Source organism: Eubalaena glacialis, chromosome 2, assembly GCF_028564815.1.
Source record: "Eubalaena glacialis isolate mEubGla1 chromosome 2, mEubGla1.1.hap2.+ XY, whole genome shotgun sequence".
NCBI lineage: Eukaryota > Metazoa > Chordata > Mammalia > Artiodactyla > Balaenidae > Eubalaena > Eubalaena glacialis.
This window is the reverse complement of record NC_083717.1, coordinates 149,519,998-149,541,062: the sequence shown is the minus strand read 5'-3', so window position 1 is coordinate 149,541,062 and position 21,065 is coordinate 149,519,998. Positions and strand designations below refer to the sequence as shown.

The following is a 21,065-nucleotide window of genomic DNA, read 5'->3' as shown; positions in this document are numbered from 1 at the left end:
GGGGGAGTCCTGAAAACTTTACTACAGGAGTAACCTTTTCTCTAGGATTGAACATTCCATTACAAAGATGGCTGACAAAGAGCTACAGCTCTACTGATAAATTGCTAACTAACCCCATTTTGGGCACCATACTGAGCCCTTTATGGTCCCTCTAATCTCACAACTCTCTTATCTCCCCTCATTCCACACATTTCAAAAGTGAGGCTCAACTTTTCTCTTGTACACTATCCCCTCCTCACAGAATACCGAGATAGAGCTCATTTGGGTTATGGGAATTTAACTGTAGGAGGAATTTCATTTAATGTCTCAGCTTACGAGGCATTTCTTCACTTTACCAGGGATCATTTTGGATTTTGCCAGTCTCTTGAGCAGCTTGAGCCTGGCGGAAAGGCAGTCACCGGATGGTCACTGTCACAATGTTAAGCTGTGGTTGCCTCAGAGAAATCTCAGGTTGCTAGGTTTTGGTGGTAATAACCTCTGTATCCTATGTTTTATTTTGTCTTTACCTTTCTTTCTTTCTTTTTTTTTTTGGACTAGAGTTTTAACTACACAAACCTTGAGTGTCATAGGCCAAAACCCAAACCAAACCCAAGGCTCAGAGAGGTTAAGTAACTTGCTCAAGATCACACAGCCAGAGAATGCTGGAGCCAGAATTCAAACCCAGGTTTGTCTCTCCAACCATATGCTTAACTGACACATTATTTAGAATTTATATTAATGTATATTATATATCTTACTGGAATTAGAAGTATTAAAATAAGATTCAAGCCATGTGTATTTAAAACCACAAGGCTCCAAGGAAGCTACTGTTTATGCTGTGGTTAAGGGGTAAAATATGATTTCAAAGGCACTGAGGGTGGAGAGCAAGCTATAAACAGTACCACCTGCAAGGTTAGAGTTTTAATTTAGAAACATGCCCCTAAGTCAGGTGATACATTTATTGGTTACTCTGGGCACAGATCAAGCTGCATAAAATTTTACACCTCTCTCCCTACCTTTTTGTTAAAAAAAAGTAGCTCATGGTTGGAAGACGCAGTTTTCATAGAATGGTCAGGGGGGAACAGTTTACAGGGATGTCAGGCTTATTCTTCCTGGCTGGCTTATTTCTAAGATTCAGTTCTTGTTTTCTAATCGATCATATGGACGAAAATGAAAAAGACACACACCAGTGTTACAAAACCTTGTATTAATCATTTCCCTTCACTTTCAATATAACGTTGATATGAAATATAGCCATGATTCTTAGTTACATGGGAGGAAATGAGTAATAAATACATTGTAGCAAGTTTAAACCACAAGGGTGTTTCACTGGTAACATTTGAAAACTGTACACTTGCAAAGAACAGCTTCTTCAAACATTAGTATATCTGTATATCAGTAAAGCTTTTACATGTAACAAACATGCTATTTCCATATATGACAAATTTAAAAAATATGCATTGCTTGGCAACATGAACTAGGCAAAAATAGTTCTTTGTTCACTAACTTTATACAGGAAAACAGGACGAAAGGCATGCATGTACAATAGGGATGCCTGCACGGGGCATGCAACAAAAGAAAGCTTTTTAAAAGTCAGCTTACATTAGGCATAAATACATGAGGGTTATATATTAATAAGGGAGGAAGTCTTCTGTTTGACATTATTAACATTCCTGTTTTCTTCCTATTCCTCCCAGAGGAATACACATTCACCTTTAAGTAAAGATAAAGGAATTACAAAAAAATAAAACTCACTTTGCAAACATCTCTGATGACTTGTAAAACAAAAAATCAACATTAGTGTTATCACAGCCCCATGTGCAAATTATCCTTCCCCAGGGCCTTCTTGTAACAGGCACACCTGAACGCCTTGGTTAGGCTGCTTCCCTGCACCCAAGCTGGGGCCACCTGCCCAAGACATCCCCAGAGGGCCACCGAGATGGGGGCTGCTTTCTCCTCCCCTCGCTGCCCTTCTGGTTGTGCACCTATGCATTCAACCCAGCTCAGCCCCCAGCCCAGGCTCTCAGGGAGATCCCGGTTCCAGAGGGGGAACGTGCATCTACAAACCTTGCACTGGCAGTAGCTACAAGAGGGGCAGAAGAACAGAAGACCCGGAGAAGGCTCCCATTCCGTAAAAGGCAGCCGACGACACCTCAAAAGAAAACCTTGTTTCCCTCAGTGTCTCTTCAAATGAATGGGAGAGGGGGCCCAGCTCTAGCTCCAATCCTGAGTACCAAAAAGGGACCGTCAATACACAGCATTGGAGAGCTTGGTGCAAACAGCCGCCCTCTTCAGGGCATCTCTTTTGTTTGCTGGCCCTTGGTTTAAAAAGTGAAACTCAAAAAGCATGTGGAAAACAAAACAAAACATATCAGCAGCAATGTTTCATTTCTTGTACACAGTTCATGTGTGTCTTCCTACTGTTTCTGGTAAGAAACCACTATGAATAAAAAGCACCAATAAAACATCATACATGATAACAATATCGTAGAACACCACTGTCCCTGGGACAATGTAGAGATGTCAAATACACACTGCTTAAATCAGAACAAGGGGAGAAAAATACCCATGTAGTGAAATAGATTTGACTCTGAGATTTTTAATGTTTACTATTTACTTAATATAAAACAGTTGCATTTGGGGGTCAATGGGTAAATACAAAAAAAGGCACTGCCGCTTTATTACTAAATATCCGACTTCACAGCCTTATATGCATGCAACTGTTTGATTTTTTTTTTTTTTTTATAAATAAAGTTCTTTTGCTTTAGGATTTTTAGATTGAGCTGTATACCTGCAGTCAACACAGGACTCAAAACAAGGTGGGGACAGGCTCCTAAAATTTATCAGAACACTCAACTTAAAAAAAAATTAAAACTGAGAGCAAAACACAACTAAGTAGATAAATCTATACACAGTCAATGAAAAATAAGCTTTTCTTTTAAAAAAAGAATTATGTTGTTATTAATAACAGACTTTATCATGGTTACCAGCCATAGCAAGTTAATAAGTAACATATCCAAAATAATATCTCTAATAATCAGATAACCATTGTTTCTATATTCAGTGAAGGAATAAATAGAAATTCAGATTTGCAAATACTTTAAGGTCTTCTTCCTTTTAAAGGATTCATGCTAATGTGATTGTGTTCACAATCTGTTTTCTGAACAACCCGAGTGTTTATGGATATATGTGTTTTGCAGCAGATCTGAATGCTTTTTAATTTCTCCACAAGATGTGTTATACCATTGTTTTTTTCTTCCATTCACGTTCTTAGCATCCAAAACACACCTTCGCAAACCCTCTGGTCTTGCCTTTGGCCTTCAACATCTTTGACCTGTCCTTCCCGGCTCACACATGATCGTCCATCCCAACACATTCCCCAAGTAACCCTAAGCTTGCTTAGAAAAGGGGAGTGGAGGATGAATGTTAATGGCACTTGGTTAAAAAATATCAACTAAAAAATGCTGCCTCTTTCTGCAAATGAATTTGCATCTTTAGAACATAGTCACCCATGGAGAGCCCCCCTTTTTTTAAAAAAATGCAGTGCAGGATGTTTTGGATTCATGTGTTCTTTGCTTGCTAAAGGCTCTCTGTGGTTAAGATGTTCCCACATTTTAGACCTTAAGAAGACTTTGCAAGCTTCACAACATCCAAGGCTGTGTTGGGTGTACATTTTCAATCTTGAAGGTAGAAGAAAGCTGTTTGGATTTCATTAAGGCCTTTTAAATTGTATTTACTTCATTATTTAAAAAAATAACCCCAAGCAAACGCAGTGATTTTCATGGCCTGATCTCTTTAATTTCGACTCTGACTTTGCTAAAAAACAAACCCAAAAAATGGTACCAGACACCCATTCAACAAACAGGCCTCCTACCATCTCCCTGATCTCACCTCTGGCTGAGCTGTCACACCATCACTTACACAACCCAATTTTCCAGCGCAGAGCACATTTCCTCTTGGATTTCCTCTAATACCCTCCATTGCATCAAATTCCAAACGTAGTCTTTCTTGCCCTTAAGAAATAGAGCTATTACTTCGTGGTAGCGTAGTTTGTTAATCTCTCACCATGTAAGTAGTAGTTTTGTCTCCCTTCCGTGTGGGTGGATAAATCAGCCGACAACACAGCAAATCCCTGACGTACGTGATAGAATCATCATTTCCATCATGAAGTCGACCTTTCTCACATCTTCTTCCACTGCCCACCTGGGACGTCTCCCGCAGCTCTCTCTGCCACTTGCTGACTGACCGTTTATACACTGTTGCCGGACCTTGCGCTTCTCCTCCTCTTCCTCAGCGGTGAGCGAGCCAAGGGGCTGCAGCCCCCAGGCTGGGGTTCCTGCGAGCAACCCCCCAAAAGCGGCCTTTTGAGCTTATTATCTGGGTATTAAGGCCTCTTGCTAGGGAAAAATATCCATCCTTGCCTTTTCTCCTCCAGTGAAACTTGTACCCACCTGTGTGTGTGTGTGTGTGTGTGTGTGTGTGGAGCGAGGCCAGGAGTGATAGGATGACACCCCATGGTAGGGTGGGGAGAAAGAGGTTCTCCGGGTGAGAAGCAAATCCAGCGTAGAAAGGGCAGCAGGATTCCTTTAGACTCTCTAGGTGACTGCGCGCAATCCCATAACCGATCACATGGTGGCGCCCTTCCCACTGCTCCGCCCACTCCAGCCACATCCTCAACTCCACCTACACACTTCTCCCACCCGCAGGTGGGAGACACAACTCAGGCCTACGTGACCGCTCCGTCTTCCAGAGAAGCAGAGCTTGGCAGCCATTTAAAAAGACGACCCTGCTGCTATTATAAAAATAGAGGAAAAAAATGAATCCATAGCAACAAATCCTTTACAAAAACCATAGTATGAAGAAAAGTTCTATCCCAACTCTTTACACATTATGTACCCTTTAAAATTGTTATGTAAACAATACACAAATCAAAGTTCATCTGAAATTTTGTTGGATGGAATTTCTCCCTTCCTGCCCCCGTTGCCATGTGGACTTCTTCTGCAGCTGGATTTCAAGCAGGGGCCTCAGGGAATCCAATCAGGGGAGACATAAAAGAGCGAGCCGCCATTGTGCTTTGGTCGCAGGCATCCGTGCCTTCCTCCTGGGGCCTGACTCTGAAGGCAGGTCTGAGAAGGCTCCCAAGGGCTGGGGCTTCTGCCTCCCTCCCAAGTCTCTCATCTCTTTCCAAGCGGTATCCTCTTTTTTTTCCCCCTCATTTCCATCGAAGAAGCCACTTGCATTCCCTCCACCCGCTCCCAGTCCTATGTTTCCCTTAGAGATCTCTCCCCATGCCCCACACCAAGCCATCCCACGACAGAAACAAATGACAAAATAACCAATCCCAGGTCTACTGATATGTTTACAAGGACGACCTACGCTCTCATAAAATCAAAATGGGAGAGGGACCAGGGGAAAAAAAGAGGCTGCAAAGTATCTTGGAGGATTCTGTGCAACCCTGAAGATGGCTAACACTGGACCCGCAGCAGTCGATTTCACGGCCAGCGCGGTCACTCTCATCTTCAGCTCTAGATTGTGGAGGTCCGGTCAACCCCGTCTGGGAGAGAAAGAAGGACACAATGGGCACAGGTGAGCAAAGCAATTCCGTTCATGCCCACCGATTCCAGCGTCATGCATGTTGGACCTCCCAGTCTCTGAGGACAGATAAGGGTTAAATTCATCCATCCATCCATTCACTCATTCTTCACATACCCACCCACTCAACATAGCTATTTTTGCCCGGAGCCATACTGCGCCTGGAAACCAAGATGAAAAGACCTAATCCTCACACTTAGTCCAAGTATATATATATCCTAGACAGGACACAGACATGTAAACTGACAATGACATATGAGGGATAGTTGCTGTAATGGAGTATGTACCAGGCACAGCAGGAACATGGGGGAAGGAGTGTTTAGGTTGCCCTTGGAAGTCAAGGATGGTTTCACAGAGAAAGAAAATGACTTTGTAGATGGTCTGGTAGGAGAAGAAAAGAGGAGGCAGGAGAGTATTAGGGTGGGGAGGGCATACAGCTCATGTATAGGCGTGATGCTACTCATCAAATGGTGGGCCTGGGGGCGGGTTGGAGGTTTAGGATGAAGGACAGGAGGAGTGGCAGGAGATACGGCAGACAGCCAGCTAGGTTTTGCAATACACATGCAGGTGGACCTGTCCAGCTCATGTCCCTTTCTTTGGGAGCATCTCCCTTTCCCCCTGAGTCCCTGCTGAGAGGCCGGGGATGAGTGGTGGTGATTGTGATCCCTGATCACAGCTGAGCAGACCAGGGGGATGCAGCTGACCCAAACTGATCCAGATTCTCTGTCTCAAGAATCTGTTCGGGGGCAGAGACACCAGGGTGAGATATTTTTTTGGCACCTGGAACTGAAAGATCCAGTGGACATGAAAGAGCGCTGAGGCCACCCAGCATATGCCATGTTGGTGTTATGGAGAATCGGTGAAACCAGGCTATAGAGAAAGTGGGGGACATGCCTGTCAGAGAGGAGAGGCCATGAGTGAGCCAGACCACAGAGGGAGCCGACGGCTGCCCAACCCCTTTTCACACGGGACTGTGGGAGAGTCCCCAGAATCAGACCATAAGGGTCTTGTGTACTATTAACAGGAGCTTGGACATAGGTAATTGGGGATTTATAAGTGGTAGAGTAACCAGATTTGACTTCAGAATGGTTTCTCTGGCATGGCTGGTGGCAGGAGGACCAGTTAAGAGGTCCCTACAATGGTCCATGCTAGAGTTTCTCCAGTGAGCAGAGAGAGGCATGGATTAGTCATAGGAGGTAGAAATGACTATGTTCAGTGACCACTAAATGAAGGCCAGGATGGGATGCAGGATGCCTCCCTGGTTTCGCTGATGTCCACATGTCAGTAGATGTGTCTTGGTCTAAACCTCTGCGTCACAAGGCCCGTCTAGCAGAGGTGTTTCTAGATGCAGTGGGCAGAGCTCACATGTGAGAGGGGCGTGGCCGACTGTTCCAGGGAAAGCTGGAGGACCTAAGTGACACAGAGGAGCACTTAGCCCACTGCAGGGGTCTCCTGGCCGCCTCATGGGTGGTGCCAGGCTGGCATCTTGCCAGCAGGGACTTGGAAGAAAAATGTTTCTTTCATTCAGATTTTTAATGAGATCACTGTAGGTCCACATAAGAAATAGCACTCTGTTTCTGGGTTTGCCCCTAAGGTAACATTTTGCAAAAGTATAGTATAGCATTACCACCAAGATAGTGACATTGATGTAATCTACCCATATTACAGATTTTCCCAGTTTTACTTGTACTCGTGTGTGCGTGTGTAAAGTTCTACATGATTTTTTGAGAGATTTTAGAGAAGGGAAGCAAATGGCCCCTGAGAGCATCTGTTGTTTCAGATTATCAATCCTAGAGGTCCCCAGATGTGAACGAATCACCTCTCCCCGCCTTCCACGCATGTCAACCTTAGCCTCTTGAGTGGTGGCTCAGCAGTGGTAACTGGCTGTGGGAGAACAGTGAGTGTGTGTATGTGTGCACACACACGTGTGTGGGTGGGGTGAGGGTGCAGAGGCCACTCCTTCGTCTGTAGAAGCGCAGTGCACACTCTTGCTGGGCCTCACTCGTCCATTCATTAATGTCAACCTTTCATAGTTGCTGAAATGAGGAGCTGAAAACAAGAAAAATCTCAACTAACCCAGCCCCAAGTTGCATTTTCACAGAATTCTCACCCTATACCTCATCCTCCAAGGGTGATGGTTGGTATTCACCTGCAGGGAAATGACCAGTAGGTTAAGTCCAGACTCACCATTTACAGTTGCGCGGGTCGTGCACTGCACAACTCAAAGGGGCACCATTCACATGCAACCATCATAGGTTTTATAATTATTATGGCAAATTTCAAATGAAAGGCAGAATAATGTCTTGAGAAAGTGGAGCCTTTTCCCGATTTGCACTTTTATCGGCTATAAGTGGAGCTTTAAGTCCCAAGAAGAAGTGAGGAGAGAAGGTGAGAAGGAATGACAACGGGATCAGGTGAAGCACAAACCCCAGAACATCCGAGGATGGACCGTGCATTCGTCTTTATGGTTTGATTCACTATGGACGCCATTCTGCCGGGCGGAGCCTCGCAGACCCATTCTGCTGGTACTGAGTCTCCCTGAACACCTGGGGCCACCAGTCAGGAGCAAGCCCAGCAGAGCCAGATGAAAGCCTTAAATAAAGACTCACAAACCAAGATGGCAGAGGCAACCCACCCCCTGGGCTTCCTCACCGGTTCTGTCAGAGGGGCCTGGGGAGAGAAAAGAAGAGATGGATAGGGAAGGCCAGGGAAAAGTAGCTTAGACCAACACCGAGAGGGCAGCAGTTACTGGAGGAGACTGAAAGAGCAGAGATGCCGGCACAAAACGATGGGCCCCAAGGCTTGGGGCCCGGGGAGCAGCCCCATTAGAATGGCCATCCTGGGATGTGGTGTCCTAGGAACTTGGACACCTCTCCCCTCTTTTCTTGAGATGCCAGCAGAGGAACATCTTTTACTACTCTGCTTTCCTCTCCCTAGTCATTCGTCCTCGTGTAAGATAACTTCACTCACTGGCAGAAATTCTGTTCCCAGCGAAGTCATCTCCGTTGGCACCTGGCAGGGGTTGGCCAGCAGAAAGATGCTGTCGCAGTGGGAGGGCACACCGCTGCCACCGCACCCACCTGGGCCACCCTGAACCTAATTTGCATTCCCTGCTCAGCAAGCTGCTCAGGAGGCTTCCCACCAGAGAGGATTATTGAGAAAAAACACAGCAATAAAAAGGCTTAGGAGATTAACAAGATGAAAACATTAGCAAAAAAAAAAAAAACAGTTCACAGATGTTTCCTGTAAAAATAGAAGAACAGGCTAAAAATGAAGTCTTTCAATGAAGACCTCCCTTTAATAAAGAGCATTTGGCATTACTGCTATTAATGATGATGATGGTGTTAGTACTTGGCGGATTGATAAGAGCTTCCAACACACCAATTACCTGAGATCTGTCAAGCCCGGGGGGAGGTCAGTCCTCCTGGCTGACTCTCACAGGCAATGCAGGACTGAGTGGAGTCGCCCCGCAAGCCAGCCCCTGTCAGGTGTCAGGTGGGAGGGCACCTGGGCTGCCTACAGGGGGCTGAGCTTGGCCTGAAGGCTCAGGTCCGGAGGCCTTCCGTTTAGGACAAAATTGAGATATAATTTGCATGCCACAAATTTCACCCTTTTAAAGTGTACAATTCAGTGGTTTTGAGCATATTCACAAGAGTTGTGCAGCCATCACCACCATCTAATTCCAGAATATTTTGTCACCCCCCAAAAGAAATCTGGTGCCCATTAGCAGCCACTCTCCATTCCCACCTCCCTCCAGACCCTGGCAACCACTGATCTGCCTTCTGTCTCTGTAGGTTTGCCTCTTCTGGACATGTCACATTAAGGGAACCATACGCGGTGTGGCGTTTTGTGTCTGGCTTTTTCACCCATTAGCATAATGCTTTCACAGATCAGCCACGTAACAGTACTTCATTCCTTTCCAAGGCTGAAGGACATTCCACTGTGTGGCTAGAGTGCATCTTGTCCGTCCATATTCATCTGCTGATGGACCTTTGGGTTGTTTCCCATTACTCCTCAGGTGCTGTCAGGGTGCTGACCCAATCTCCTCGGTTACCTGGAGAAGAGGCGCTGGTGGCACAGTGATGCTGCGAAGCTCCTAAGATCTGAACTGAATGGCCAAGGGAGAGAGTGGTGTTTGCAAAGGGGGTTCCCCGGAACCCCAGCGGGGGGTCACGGAGGGAGCTGTGCACCCCACCGTCTGTCTGCTCAGCAGCCCTGGGAGGCCTTCAGCTAGCTCCCTTCTGGTACTGAGCGGAGGCTTTCTCCAGGCTATGGAGAACCTCGCATGGGTGAGGTCAGGTGGGTGCAGTCCCAGCCTGTACTCTGCTCCACACAGAGCATTTACCTTTGTCCTATTTGGTTTCAGGATAAGACTGTGTTTGTAGAGACTAAAAATCTAAACATTCCTGGTCAGGAGGACAAAGCTCTCTGGAGCAGTGGCTTATGACAGCCTTTCTTTTTGCTGCTGCTGGGATAGCACAAATTGTGCCTCTCCGTGTACCCATCTCTGGCTCTGGGGTGGGTGAGCACGTCCAGACCGGACAGGGCTGTCGGGAAGGGTCACAGGAGGCCTGTCTCAATCTCCATGACTCACAGCCTCCCTGGAGGTTGGCAGGAAGGGGCGGACATCTCTCCTCTGCCTGCCAAACATCCCCAGGGCTGGCAGTGAGTCCAGGCCAGAGAAAGGCACACGTTTAGTACCAGGAGGGCACTGAAGGCCTCCCAGGGCTGTTGTGACGATGCAGGGCTGCAGACCAAACACACAGTGGGACGACCCAGCTGCTTCTGGGAGCTCCTCCAGGGGCTGCAGCCCTGCACACCACTGGCGCATCCAACTAGACCGTCCCTGTCACACTGCGAAGGACGCCTCGGACTGCTTGGGGCTCTGGGCGTCGTGGAAGCCATTGGAACAGGGAGATGTAAAAACAAGGAGGGATTTTGGTTTCAGAAATTCTATTTTTAGAGCAAGTTGGGATATGCTTGGACCGGACTGGGGGATCTAGTGCCGAGAAGGAAGGAATCCAGTGCTGTGGGGGAATGTTTCCACTAAAAGCCACGTCTTGTGTTCCTGGCTCCTCCAGCGCCCGCATTGGGCTAGGACAGCTGCGGGGCTGGGACTCCAGTGTGCCCTGGGGGGTGGAGCCTCTGGGGAAAGAGGGCAGCCTCGGTCTCCAGGGACCCGAGTCACCTCCCAGAGAAGGAGGAGGAGCAGGGCGCTGGGGGCCACTGTGTATGGTGTGGCTTGACAAGGGTCCGACAGCACCCTGCAGCCACTCTCCCTCTCCCTCCCTGTCCCCTGCCTCCCCAGCCTGTGCCCTTCCCTTTCTCCCAAGCTGTGGAGGATGGCACGTGGCTGGGGGTTCTCCCAGGTGTGCAGTGCCATGCGGGGAGGATGCACTCACCTCCCAGGGCGTGCTCGGTCATACTGAGGCACAAGGACTCCAGCCTGTTGTTGATGTCGGGTTCAGTCACGGGAAGCTGGAATTCTGCAAGGGACAAAGGGTTCCGTTGGTGACAGGGGCTCTGAGAGCAAGGAGGAAGTAGGCATGGTGTCGCTGGCTCCACCTGCCAGGGTGAGGGTTTGGAGTGCCTCCCTGGGAGGACTCGGGGGACGGGGTGGGAGAGACCAACAGGGCCGGCGTGGAGGGTGAGCTGGACTCGGGTTCAACCAACCTCTGAGTCTGTTAGACACACTGAGTCCATTGCAGCTGGAAAAAAACTGGTGACTAAAAATAGCTGTCATGGTCACAGTCTGCCAGGCCTCTGCTCAGACCCCTCCAGCGGCTTCCCATCGGAGTAAAAGCCAGCCCCTTGCCGTGGCCTGCAAGGCCCCGAAGACCTGGCCCCTTGTTACCTCTCTGCCCTCGTACAGCAACCCCTTCCTTCACTCCCTACCAGGCCCTTTTCTACCCCAGGGCCTTTGCACTGCTGTTCCCTCTGCCCAGAATGCTGGTCTCTGGACATTTCCATGGCTCACTCTCTGCCTGCTGTCACATCTCTGGCTCTACTGTCAGACTTTCTGTTCATTGTATGTGAACAGAATTTTTCCACCCCATCCCTTTTCTCTGCTTTATTTTTCTTCATAGCCATCACCAACACCTGACATGTGTGTATTTGTCACCTCCTCCCAGTTGAATGTTTGCTTCATTGGAGCAGGACTATGGCTTTGCTCCCTGTGCCTAGAACTGGGGCCTGGTGCATTTCTGTTTCATTGCAAGGAGCAGGAAATGGAAACCACAGCCTGGCAAGAGCCTCTTCTGAGTCCAAGACCCTGCTGGGTGTCCAGTTCTCAAGTGGGGCTCCCAGAGGCTAAGTGACTTGTCAAGGCTAGCCAGCTGACACGGAGCTGGGACAGGAACCCACATGGGTCTGACCCCAGAGCTGGTGCTCCACTGCACACTGCATGCCTGCCATGCCTGTCAACACTCTCAAACTCCAAGCACTGAGAAGCAAGGGCTGAGACGTCTGCTCTGCGGGTTCCCGCTACCCAGGACAATACTGTGCATTCGAACCACAAAGCACCCCCTCTACCATGTGCACCCTCCCTATCTCTCCAGGCTCTGATCCCTCCTCCTCCAAGGGGGAGGCACCCCTGAGCCTCCTCTGTCGTGCTGGGGCTCACCATCAGCACCTCCCCCATCCTCCCCATCCTGTGGAACTCTTGAACATCCTTAACTAGTTTGGAAGTGCCTTGCAGACAGCGACGATGCTCTCAGATTTCTCTGACTCTCCCATGATACCCAGCCATGGCCTTCTGCACACCTCATACCTGTCTATGGAGTGATGAAAAAGATGGAAATAGAAGGAAACTGACAGCTATTGTGAAACTCGGACAGAACTGTGAAAGCCTGTGGGGGAGGGCAGAAAAAATCAGCAGTGGGATATGTTCTGAGTGCCTGGGGAGCCTCAGCCTTGCCACTGCCTTCCTGTGTGACCCTGGGAAGCTGTTCCCTTCTTTGGGCCTTAGCTCTTCCATCTGTAAAGTGGGGAAAGGATCCTGCGGCCCAAACTGCAGGCCATTTCCTGGCTCCTTCGCATCTCCACTAGGGGGCGCTTGGGGCCAGAGCGGGGAGGGAATGAAAAATGAGGTTGATGGTTTGGTGGGAGAGGAAGTTGAAACCAATGGCGAAACCAAAGTATTTGTTTTCCTCGAGGAGCTATACATTTCAGCCTTCCCTGCAATCTGTGTTCCCCATTACCAGCTAATTCAGAGGCAGATGTCGTTTCCGTTATTTAAAATTCTCAAAAGAGAAGGTTGGCAGAATGGATCGATATGAAGAACACCAGGGAGCAGATAAGGTTCTTTCTGACACCAGTTCCAGCATCGATGGGTCTGAAAGACAACTGTGCCAGTTCATGAGCAGACAGAGGACGACTGGGCTTCTAGGGAAGCTGGTTTCCCCACACCCGCATCCACCACTGCTCTGAGTAGGGTCGGGCAATTAGACAACCCAGAGGGAAGAGTATTTTAGTATTTTCATCCATTCATGTGAAAATCATATGCATGCAAAAATTAGCAGCCTTCAGGGTGTGAAATCTATAAAATAGAAACACAATTTTATATATAGCCAGTAGGCAAATAAAAAAAAAAAAAAACCCCAGCAGTTACAGCCATCCATATGCTCATTGTAAAATTTAGTTTACTCTCTAGCACTCCCCTTTAAACAAACACTGTGGAGAGATTTGGATAAATAAAGATGCTCGACATTTGGAGAGAAGTGTTTCAGCTGCAGGATTTCTTGCCAACACGCAGCAAAATGGCATTTTCCAAGCCTGGGATTGCGTGTTCCAAAAAAAGGGGGGCTGAGAAATGTGGGGCTCTCTGCTCCAGAATCTCCAAACCCTAGTGGCTGCTCTTTTAGGCTGAAAGTCGGCGTGCTTGCTTTTTATCCTCCAGCTCTCCCTCTGTTGCACGGGGGAGTCGTGACTCCCAATCACTCTCAGAGCAGCTTTGAAAAATTCTAAGTCTTGGAAGAAGCCCGTATGTTCACACTCCAGAGTTTCCTAATAGTGTGACTTTTTAATTGTGTATTTGATAAAAACAGATCCGTGGCATCTCCCTGCACACATGAGACAGCGGGAGACCAGACGGGTGAAGAGCAGCTTCCTTCTCGGCTGGAAGCCCTCGGCCACGGGTGGCTTGGTGGGCAGAGCTCTCAATGCCCCGACTAAGCGTTTGGGCAGCTCCTGCCCACAGGTCCACATGGGCCACAGGCCAACTCTTGTCCTTGCTCCTGCTCAGCCTGGGGGCTCATCACGTTTATCCTGGGCCCCCAGCTGTAACGGACTGGGCAGGTGTAGTTTCGAGTCTTCGGGAGGGCAAAAAGGATAGACTCTGAGCCTTCTGTCCTGTTGCCCTAGCAGGCCTGTTTCCTTAGCTTGGATGGCATCTCTGAGTACAAGGGATTCTTCCCCTCCCCATCAGACCCTTCCAGTATTTAGGATGTATTTGAGGATCCCCAGTTCTAGGATGCCCAAAGTCTAGGCTGATGTGGGACTTTCAAATTGTGCCTTTTCAGAAGTCCCACAAGAACAGGGACCGCCGTTCAGGCCCAGGGTCAAGAGGATTCCGGAAGGAAGCAGCGCCCATCCCTAATGAGGTGTTGCTGCAGGGTCCACCTGGGGGACCCCCACGTGGCTTTTTCTTGGCCGAAGCAGCCATTGCAGCTGAGTCTCATGGCTGTGGCACCTGAAGTGTCCTGCCGCTCTCTCCAAGTCCCTGAGGCTGAGGTAAAGGGGCCAATGTTTTTAGGACTTTAGAATAAGAAACAGGTTGGGGCATTCTAGGAAAAACCTTGAGAATCCCACTTTGTCAAGGACAGCTGAGGCCTCTCTGCTGAGTAAACCAGGAGGGCTTTGAGTCTGGTTGAGTGAGAAGTGGGTTGCTGGAAGGTGAGAAATTAGGAAAGTCAGGCTCTTGAGGAAGGGGCAGGGAATGCAGAAGTGGGAGCTGCACAGCTGTGATGAGGGGAGGAAGGAAGATAAAGGGAAGGCGGGAACCAAGAGGAAAGGGGGAGAATGGTGTCAAAAGGAAAAGAGATCAGTGCGGGCAGGGAAATGGGCCAATGCGGCCGTGCAGAGCTGGTAGTGGTGGGCGGGCGGCAGGGAACACAGGTACGCAGTCGCTCCCTGAATCTGCTGTGGGGAATGGAGCTCTTCTCTGGGGACCTCACTCCTAGACCTGCAGAACTAAGTGCTGAGGAAATCCTACGGGACCCACATTTTCACAAAAAATGATGAGGAGACTATGGCACACGACACTATTGTACCATCTTGCCCCAAGTCGGTTTCTCTGAATTTGGCTCTCAGAAGCAGCGGGGCACAGACCCAGCTGGGTTCTTGGCTGTGAAAGAATTGATTCATTTGCCAACCTCTCTGCCCATTCTCTGCCAGTCCTGAGCAGGGCTGTTTGCCTTGGATTACTAGAAGGAGGGAGCAAATGTTGATCAGGTGCTCTAAGTGGGTCCCTGTTCTGGCCTCTGCTTCCGCAGGGCAGCCCCTTCCGTCCCCTCAGTGGAGCCAGTGCACTGACGGTCCTCCCCCTCTCCCCTCTCTTTCTAAAGGCAGTTCTCTGGAAGGAGTCTGAAACTCACTCACACTAAGGACAAAGGAATGATAACAGCTTTGTGCACTATGCTCCCAGGTATTCTAATGATGGAAGGATTCCAGTCATGAGCCGCTGCACAGGGGAGGTTTGCGATGGAGAACGGATATGTCACATCATGAAATGCTGCCAGGTAAGGCACTGCCTTACCCATCTCACATCCGGGTGGTCCAGTACCAAAGGTAGTTTGCGCATGGTTTCGTGCAAGGGAAGGATGAGGTCCCCTGTGAGGCTGCCCAGTCTACCTTTCTCCATGCTTTTCCTTTGAAGTCAGCTGCTGGCCCCCTCTGCCCTTTCCCATCAGGCCCTCTAGGTGGCGAGGAGCCTCCGTGGCCTCCTAGTGTCACGCCAGGGCTGCTCTGAGATCCTCTCTGATCCCAAGGGTGGCGGAGCCCGGGTCAGCAGGCTCTGCTTCCAAGATAAGGTGTCATTCTACAAGCAGTTTCCAAACTAATTTTCCAGTTGGGAAAACACCCTACCTCTCAGAGAAACATGACCCCTCTCGCCAGGCGCCACCCTGATTGTGAGCTCGTCACCCCCCGGTGATGGTATCAGACCCTGTCCTCCTCTCTCTGGGAGGACCAGCTTCGTGTTTCTTGCTCATCCCACAGGCCAGCAAGAGGCAACAATCACCGATGGCTCTCCTGGCTTGTCCTGAGAAACATCTCAAATCTGTCCACATGGGAATGAAGTGAAGAACCACCCCTCCTGCCCTGGCCTCCAAGGGGCCAAGGATTCTGTAGGTCCAGGAAAGAAAGAAGTGTCTCGCAAATTCAAGCAAGGTGACTGATGAATTGATATACAACTTGGAGGCTGGTTCTAGCCCCCTGGCTTTTCTTTATTCTTTGGAGACATTCCATCATCTTGATGGGATTATTTTAAGTTTATAGAATCCAAACTTCCTTAGAATGTATTGTAGTCTTCAAGATTTGCTCAGATGGTTCAAAATGGGTGCTTTGAAGACATCTAATGGCCAGGAGGAAACCACTATGTTGGAATGTAGCACAGTTTTCTGAGTATTTAATTTTGGGTTGGTCACACATCTCTATTCCACTTTGCGTTCACAATTACTACTGCTTGTGTAAAGATGAAAGCCGCTTTCTGCCTTCTTGATTTCTGCCTCCCTGATATGATGCTTATGGTCTAGTCCCAGCCCCTGGCCCTCAGGCCCTAGATGCAAAGGCTGAGGAGGAACTTTCTCCGCCCGTGGGGGGACTTTCTGCAGCCTGGTTTCCCTTTAGCCAGGGATCCTGGGTCACAGCTGTGCCCTGCCTTGCCCTTCATGGCCATGTCTCAGGAAGAGCCACCCCACATGGGCCAAGGGTGCTGGGCAGGACTTAGGAGTGGCTTCTGCTGAGCCCTAACCAGGGTATTTGCAATCAGGAAATATGGAGCAGTTCTGTCCCCGTGCCGTGGTTACTAGAAATGCCGTGCCTCATCAGGACCTTGCTGGAAGTGGGTTTGTCATGCTCGGGTGAGAGGTTAATTAAAACAACAACAACAATAACCCAAGGGTTCTAGAGTTCTAAGTCCAGTATGCGAAGAACATTATTGAGAGACTTGCAGATAACTACCAGGAAAACTGAAAACAGTTGGAAGTGCTGCTTCTGGAGATGGGACTATGGGCTGGGAGGGGAGGGCAGGGGGAGTCACTTTCTCTTACAAGCTGTTTGGTATTATTTGATTCTTTAACTATGGGAACAAGAGGCTTCATGGGAAGAGGGTGGAAACAATCTTAGGGTCATAGCTGACCTGAGCATAAGCCAACTGTTCAGCATTGCTGTATAACAGCAGAAGGGAAACATAGTGCAGATGGAGGATTCATAGCAACAGACCCAAATGGTTCTTCTCCCAGGGATGGCCCAGCTCTTCCTGGTGGGCCTGGTCTGCCCAATTAAGATGGGGGACAAAGAGGATGACTGAGGACTGGGAAGAGAGCTGCGGGGAGGTAAAAAGAGGTAGGAAAGAATGGAGAAGGCTACAAGTGTGTTAGGATTGGAAGAGAGTGGTCGGCTACGCGAGGGCTCCCGTGAGGTTGCACGGTGGCTGGGCTGCAGTCCTGGGGCTGAGGTCAGGGTGAACTATTCATTTAAGGTGAAAGGTCTCGTGCCCAGGATGTCTTCAAATCTTGTCCAGATTCTCTTGTTACTGGCAATGGATTATACATAATTCTACATGAAAACAGAGGCTGGGACTAAATGACCCAGGGAGAAGGCCTTCACAACCCCCAAATTTTATCAAGTATTTCTTCCTGGGAAGAAAAATAGCAAGTATCAAAATGAAGAAAAGGAGCTTTAAAACAAAAATGCACAAATAGGTATAGAGTTCTAGAAGTCAAGAAGCAACTTTAAACCAGCATCTGGACTATGTGGATGTCCCCTCCTTTCCTGACATACCTTATGCCCTGGGGGCTCCCTGCTATCAGCACCCGCCCTTCTCCTTGGTGGCCTCTCCTCCTCCAGCCTGCCTGCCCTTCACTCCACCATGCTTAGCCCTGTCTGACCCCCCCTGCTCAAAATCTTTTATCGATTCCGCACTGAAAGCAGCTGGAGTCTGAGCTCCTCGGCCTTGGATTCAGGGTCTCACCTTCGGCTGCAGTCTTTCCAGCTCCCTTGGTCTACTTGCCGCTACTTCAGCCTGACCCCTGTGCCGAGCCGCCGTGGGACTCGCTGTGGGACTTGATACCCTTGCAGTCTTGCTCTCTTAGCTCCTTCTGCTTGCAACGCCACCCTCCTCTTTCCATCTCTTCACCCTCTGCTCCCTGAAGCTCACCTATGACTCTAAGAAGCTTCCTTGCCCACCCAGGCCACAGTGACATTTCCCCTCAGACTCCTGTAAGACATGGTACAGAGCACGTCTACCCAGGGTGCGGACCTTCTTCCAGGTGCAACCCATGTAGTAATTGCTTGCGGGGCTTTGTATTACTCATGGAGTCTAAGAGGTCACTGTCTGCACAGAAAAAGGTGCAGGCATCTGCTGGCCTGCACATGTATGTAATTCTGGCTACTCTGTTTGAGGAGGCGTGGTCAAAGGTGAAATTGACACGAGGTGCACCAAGCTGCTCTTTAACCAAGTAAAGGGAAGATGGCTGGACCAGCGGTCACGTGTGCAAGGAACTCCCAAACCAGGGGGAGGTCTCTCAGCATCAGCACTGTCAAGTTTTCTTTCTCTGTCTCACTATCTACACATTCCCCCACGTATATACCAACGACACACACACTACACATGAAACCCCGCCCAACTCCCCCCTGAAAACCCCCCAGTAATATCTCTGGGTTAATCAATCTAGAAATATAACTAGGATCAAAAACACCCCCAACAGATCGCAACCAACTCGAGCTCCGTGTGCTGGCTCCCAGCCAACCAGCCGCTATTCATGCTGGCAAGGCACGGTTTAAAAAAGGAAAGGCTTCTATAAGCTCAAAAGAATGCATGGTGACAGTTGAGGCTAAGCACTTTCTGCCTGGGTTCACTGGGGCATCTATTTTGGCGACCTGGCCTCCCCGAGAGGAGAGCGAGGGATGGAGGGCTGGGCCCTACCTGGCTGCTGGAACATCAGCATATTCTGTGGTGAAGTGTGCACAGGCAGCGAGCGGGTCCTTTGGACTGAGCTGTGGGTGCGGCTTGGCATGCTATTGCTGCCCCCGGGGTTGGCGAACCAGAGGTTCTAGGGAGAAACACGAAAGCAGAACCCATTAGTCCGGACACCTGGGGGGGCCCCCAGCCAGAATCCAGGAGGCAAGTACCCTGGGAGGACTCTCTGCTAACTTCTGGGAAAGGGCTTATAGGCCAGCGCAATCCATCTGCTTATTTAGAGAGAGGGGATTCAGATTCCGTTCAATCCCCCCCTTCCCGCCCCGCGAAACCTCCTCAGCCCCAGGCTCCTTTCTGAGCCTCAGCTTAATCTGGACACCAATCTCCCTTGCTAGCTCCAAAACTCTTTTTATCCCTTCTGTTGCCTTTGCTTTTCCTATCACTTTTCTAGGAAATGGGGGGAGTTCTATAAATGTCTGCAACGAAGAGCACAAACTATTTCAGGGCTCTCATTTGATTTTCTCTGTGAGATTCTTACAATTTACTACAAAGCAAGGAGGAGAAAAAAGAACCTCTCAGCTGGCAAAGAGCTGGCACAACTCAGCTTGTGTGTTTATTATTACGTGGGTGTCCTAGCAGTGATTTCCTCTTGGACCCATCTGGGGGCTTCCCACAATGGTCAGAGAGTGGGGCTTTTTCCTACCCTGTGCTGCTTCCCTGGGGGGAGTGAATCCTGCCTGTCTTGCCAGGAACTGTTTCCTGTTTTTAAATCAAGCTCTCATCCCTTAGTTTCTCATGACAACCCAGAACCTCAGACTCACTTGGTGTTCCTCTACCCCCAGCCCCGACCTGCAGAGTCCCCACACAGCAGGGGCTACACAGGTGGGAGGCACTGGGTGGGAGGGTGGGACTAATGGGACGAGGAGCCAGGGGACAGAGGTTGGCTCTAAATCCCACAGCGAGAATCTCTGGCAGCCTGGCCTTGACCGACTGAGAATGTTTCAATTCTCCCTCTGACAGCCTTTCTCAGGCTCCTTCCTGTGGGTTCTCCACCACAGCTGGGACCATGACAAAGGAGCTATTTGCCTCAGATAAAAAGGCTAAGAAAGCCCTTAGATGCTCTGGAAGCCAAATTTGGAAGGCAATGGGATCTGCTGGGGCAGGTCAAGGATCAAGGCAAAGAAGAAATAGGTCTTGCATTTCTTCCTGAAGGCCCCCCGTGTGCAGGGCCCCCAAGGTTAAAGCGGTCGTGGGGCAGCCTAAACAAATCCCCACAAAGCCAGTTGCTGCTGTGGCCTCGCTTTGTCTTCCCGAGAAACAGTGCAAACAACCTCTGAGCCACAGGGACAACTGTCCTCAGTCTAGCCCCCCTGGGCCTCTCCTCTCGCCTTGGGGTTGTCTGGGGGTATGTCCTGAGCCTCAGGCCCTGAGCTGGGCTCGCCCACCCTCCTCCCCGGGGCCAAGCAGACCTGTCTTCCTTGTTTCATGATGGTGGGGTTGGCTGCGGTGTTGCGCTGGGTGGAGCTGACGAATCCGCTGGTGCCCAGGAGGCCAAGGCGGGCGGAAGGGACATTCCGGGAGGGGATCTGGTACTGGCGTGGGTTCCGTCTGCCCATGCCACCGCCCACAGAGCCAGCCGTCGGGAGGGAGTTGGACTGCCCGAAGCCGCGGCTGTGAGAGCCAAGAGGGAAGAACAGAGGCCATCAGTCACCCTCAGCCCTTCCCAACCCCCGGACTGCCAGCAGGATGCCTCCTTGGGGTCTGCTCACAGTTTGACCGTTATGAGGTCTACGGGGGTCAGGGTTCTATGACTAAATGACAGCTAGCATCTGAGAGCTAACATCATGGGCACCGCCCTGGGACTTTGATGTTGATTCTTCAATCCTCACGACAATCCTATGAAGTAGGCACTCTATCTCCATTTACAGCTGGAGAAGTAAAACAGAGAGCTTAATAATTTCTCAAAGGTCACACAGCCACTGGGGGGCAGGGCTGGAATATGAGCCCAGAAGGTTAACCCGTGTGCTCTACAGCCTTCTTCCACTGTGTCACGGGCCCTGAGCACTCACGTTTCCGTCAAGAGGCCACACAGCAAAAAAGCGGCAGAGCCAGGATCTGTGCCCCTTGCTTCAGACCACAGTCCGGTTCTGATGTCTGTCTGTACAGCAGACTTGGAAGGAGTGGCCTATGAGCCCCACTAGGACGTAAGCTCCATGAGAAAAAAGATGGTGTCTGTCCTCATCAATCCTGCAGGTCCCCCCTGCCTGGATCAGCTCCTGGCAGTAAATGCAGGTTGCGTGAATGAATGAATGAGTCTCTGGCATTATAATCACCTCTCCAAATGGGAGAGCTGACC

General features: G+C 49.6%; 1 protein-coding gene across 4 annotated transcripts in view; it reads right to left on the bottom strand.

The window, feature by feature from the left end:
* Positions 1-1,206: 1,206 nt before the first annotated feature.
* SAMD4A (sterile alpha motif domain containing 4A) overlaps positions 1,207-21,065 on the bottom strand; it is a 223,672-nt gene continuing 203,813 nt past the window's right edge. For 2 of the 4 annotated variants that reach the window (XM_061180850.1, XM_061180852.1), the window contains 5 exons: positions 20,179-20,380; positions 18,716-18,842; positions 10,974-11,057; positions 9,626-9,679; positions 1,207-5,533 (listed from right to left, as the gene is read on the bottom strand). In XM_061180850.1, coding sequence (XP_061036833.1) covers positions 5,505-5,533; positions 9,626-9,679; positions 10,974-11,057; positions 18,716-18,842; positions 20,179-20,380 — 496 coding nt within the window. In that variant the 3' untranslated portion in view covers positions 1,207-5,504. The remainder of the gene's footprint in view (positions 5,534-9,625; positions 9,680-10,973; positions 11,058-18,715; positions 18,843-20,178; positions 20,381-21,065) is intronic. The other 2 variants (XM_061180851.1, XM_061180853.1) reach the window with 1 other exon arrangement.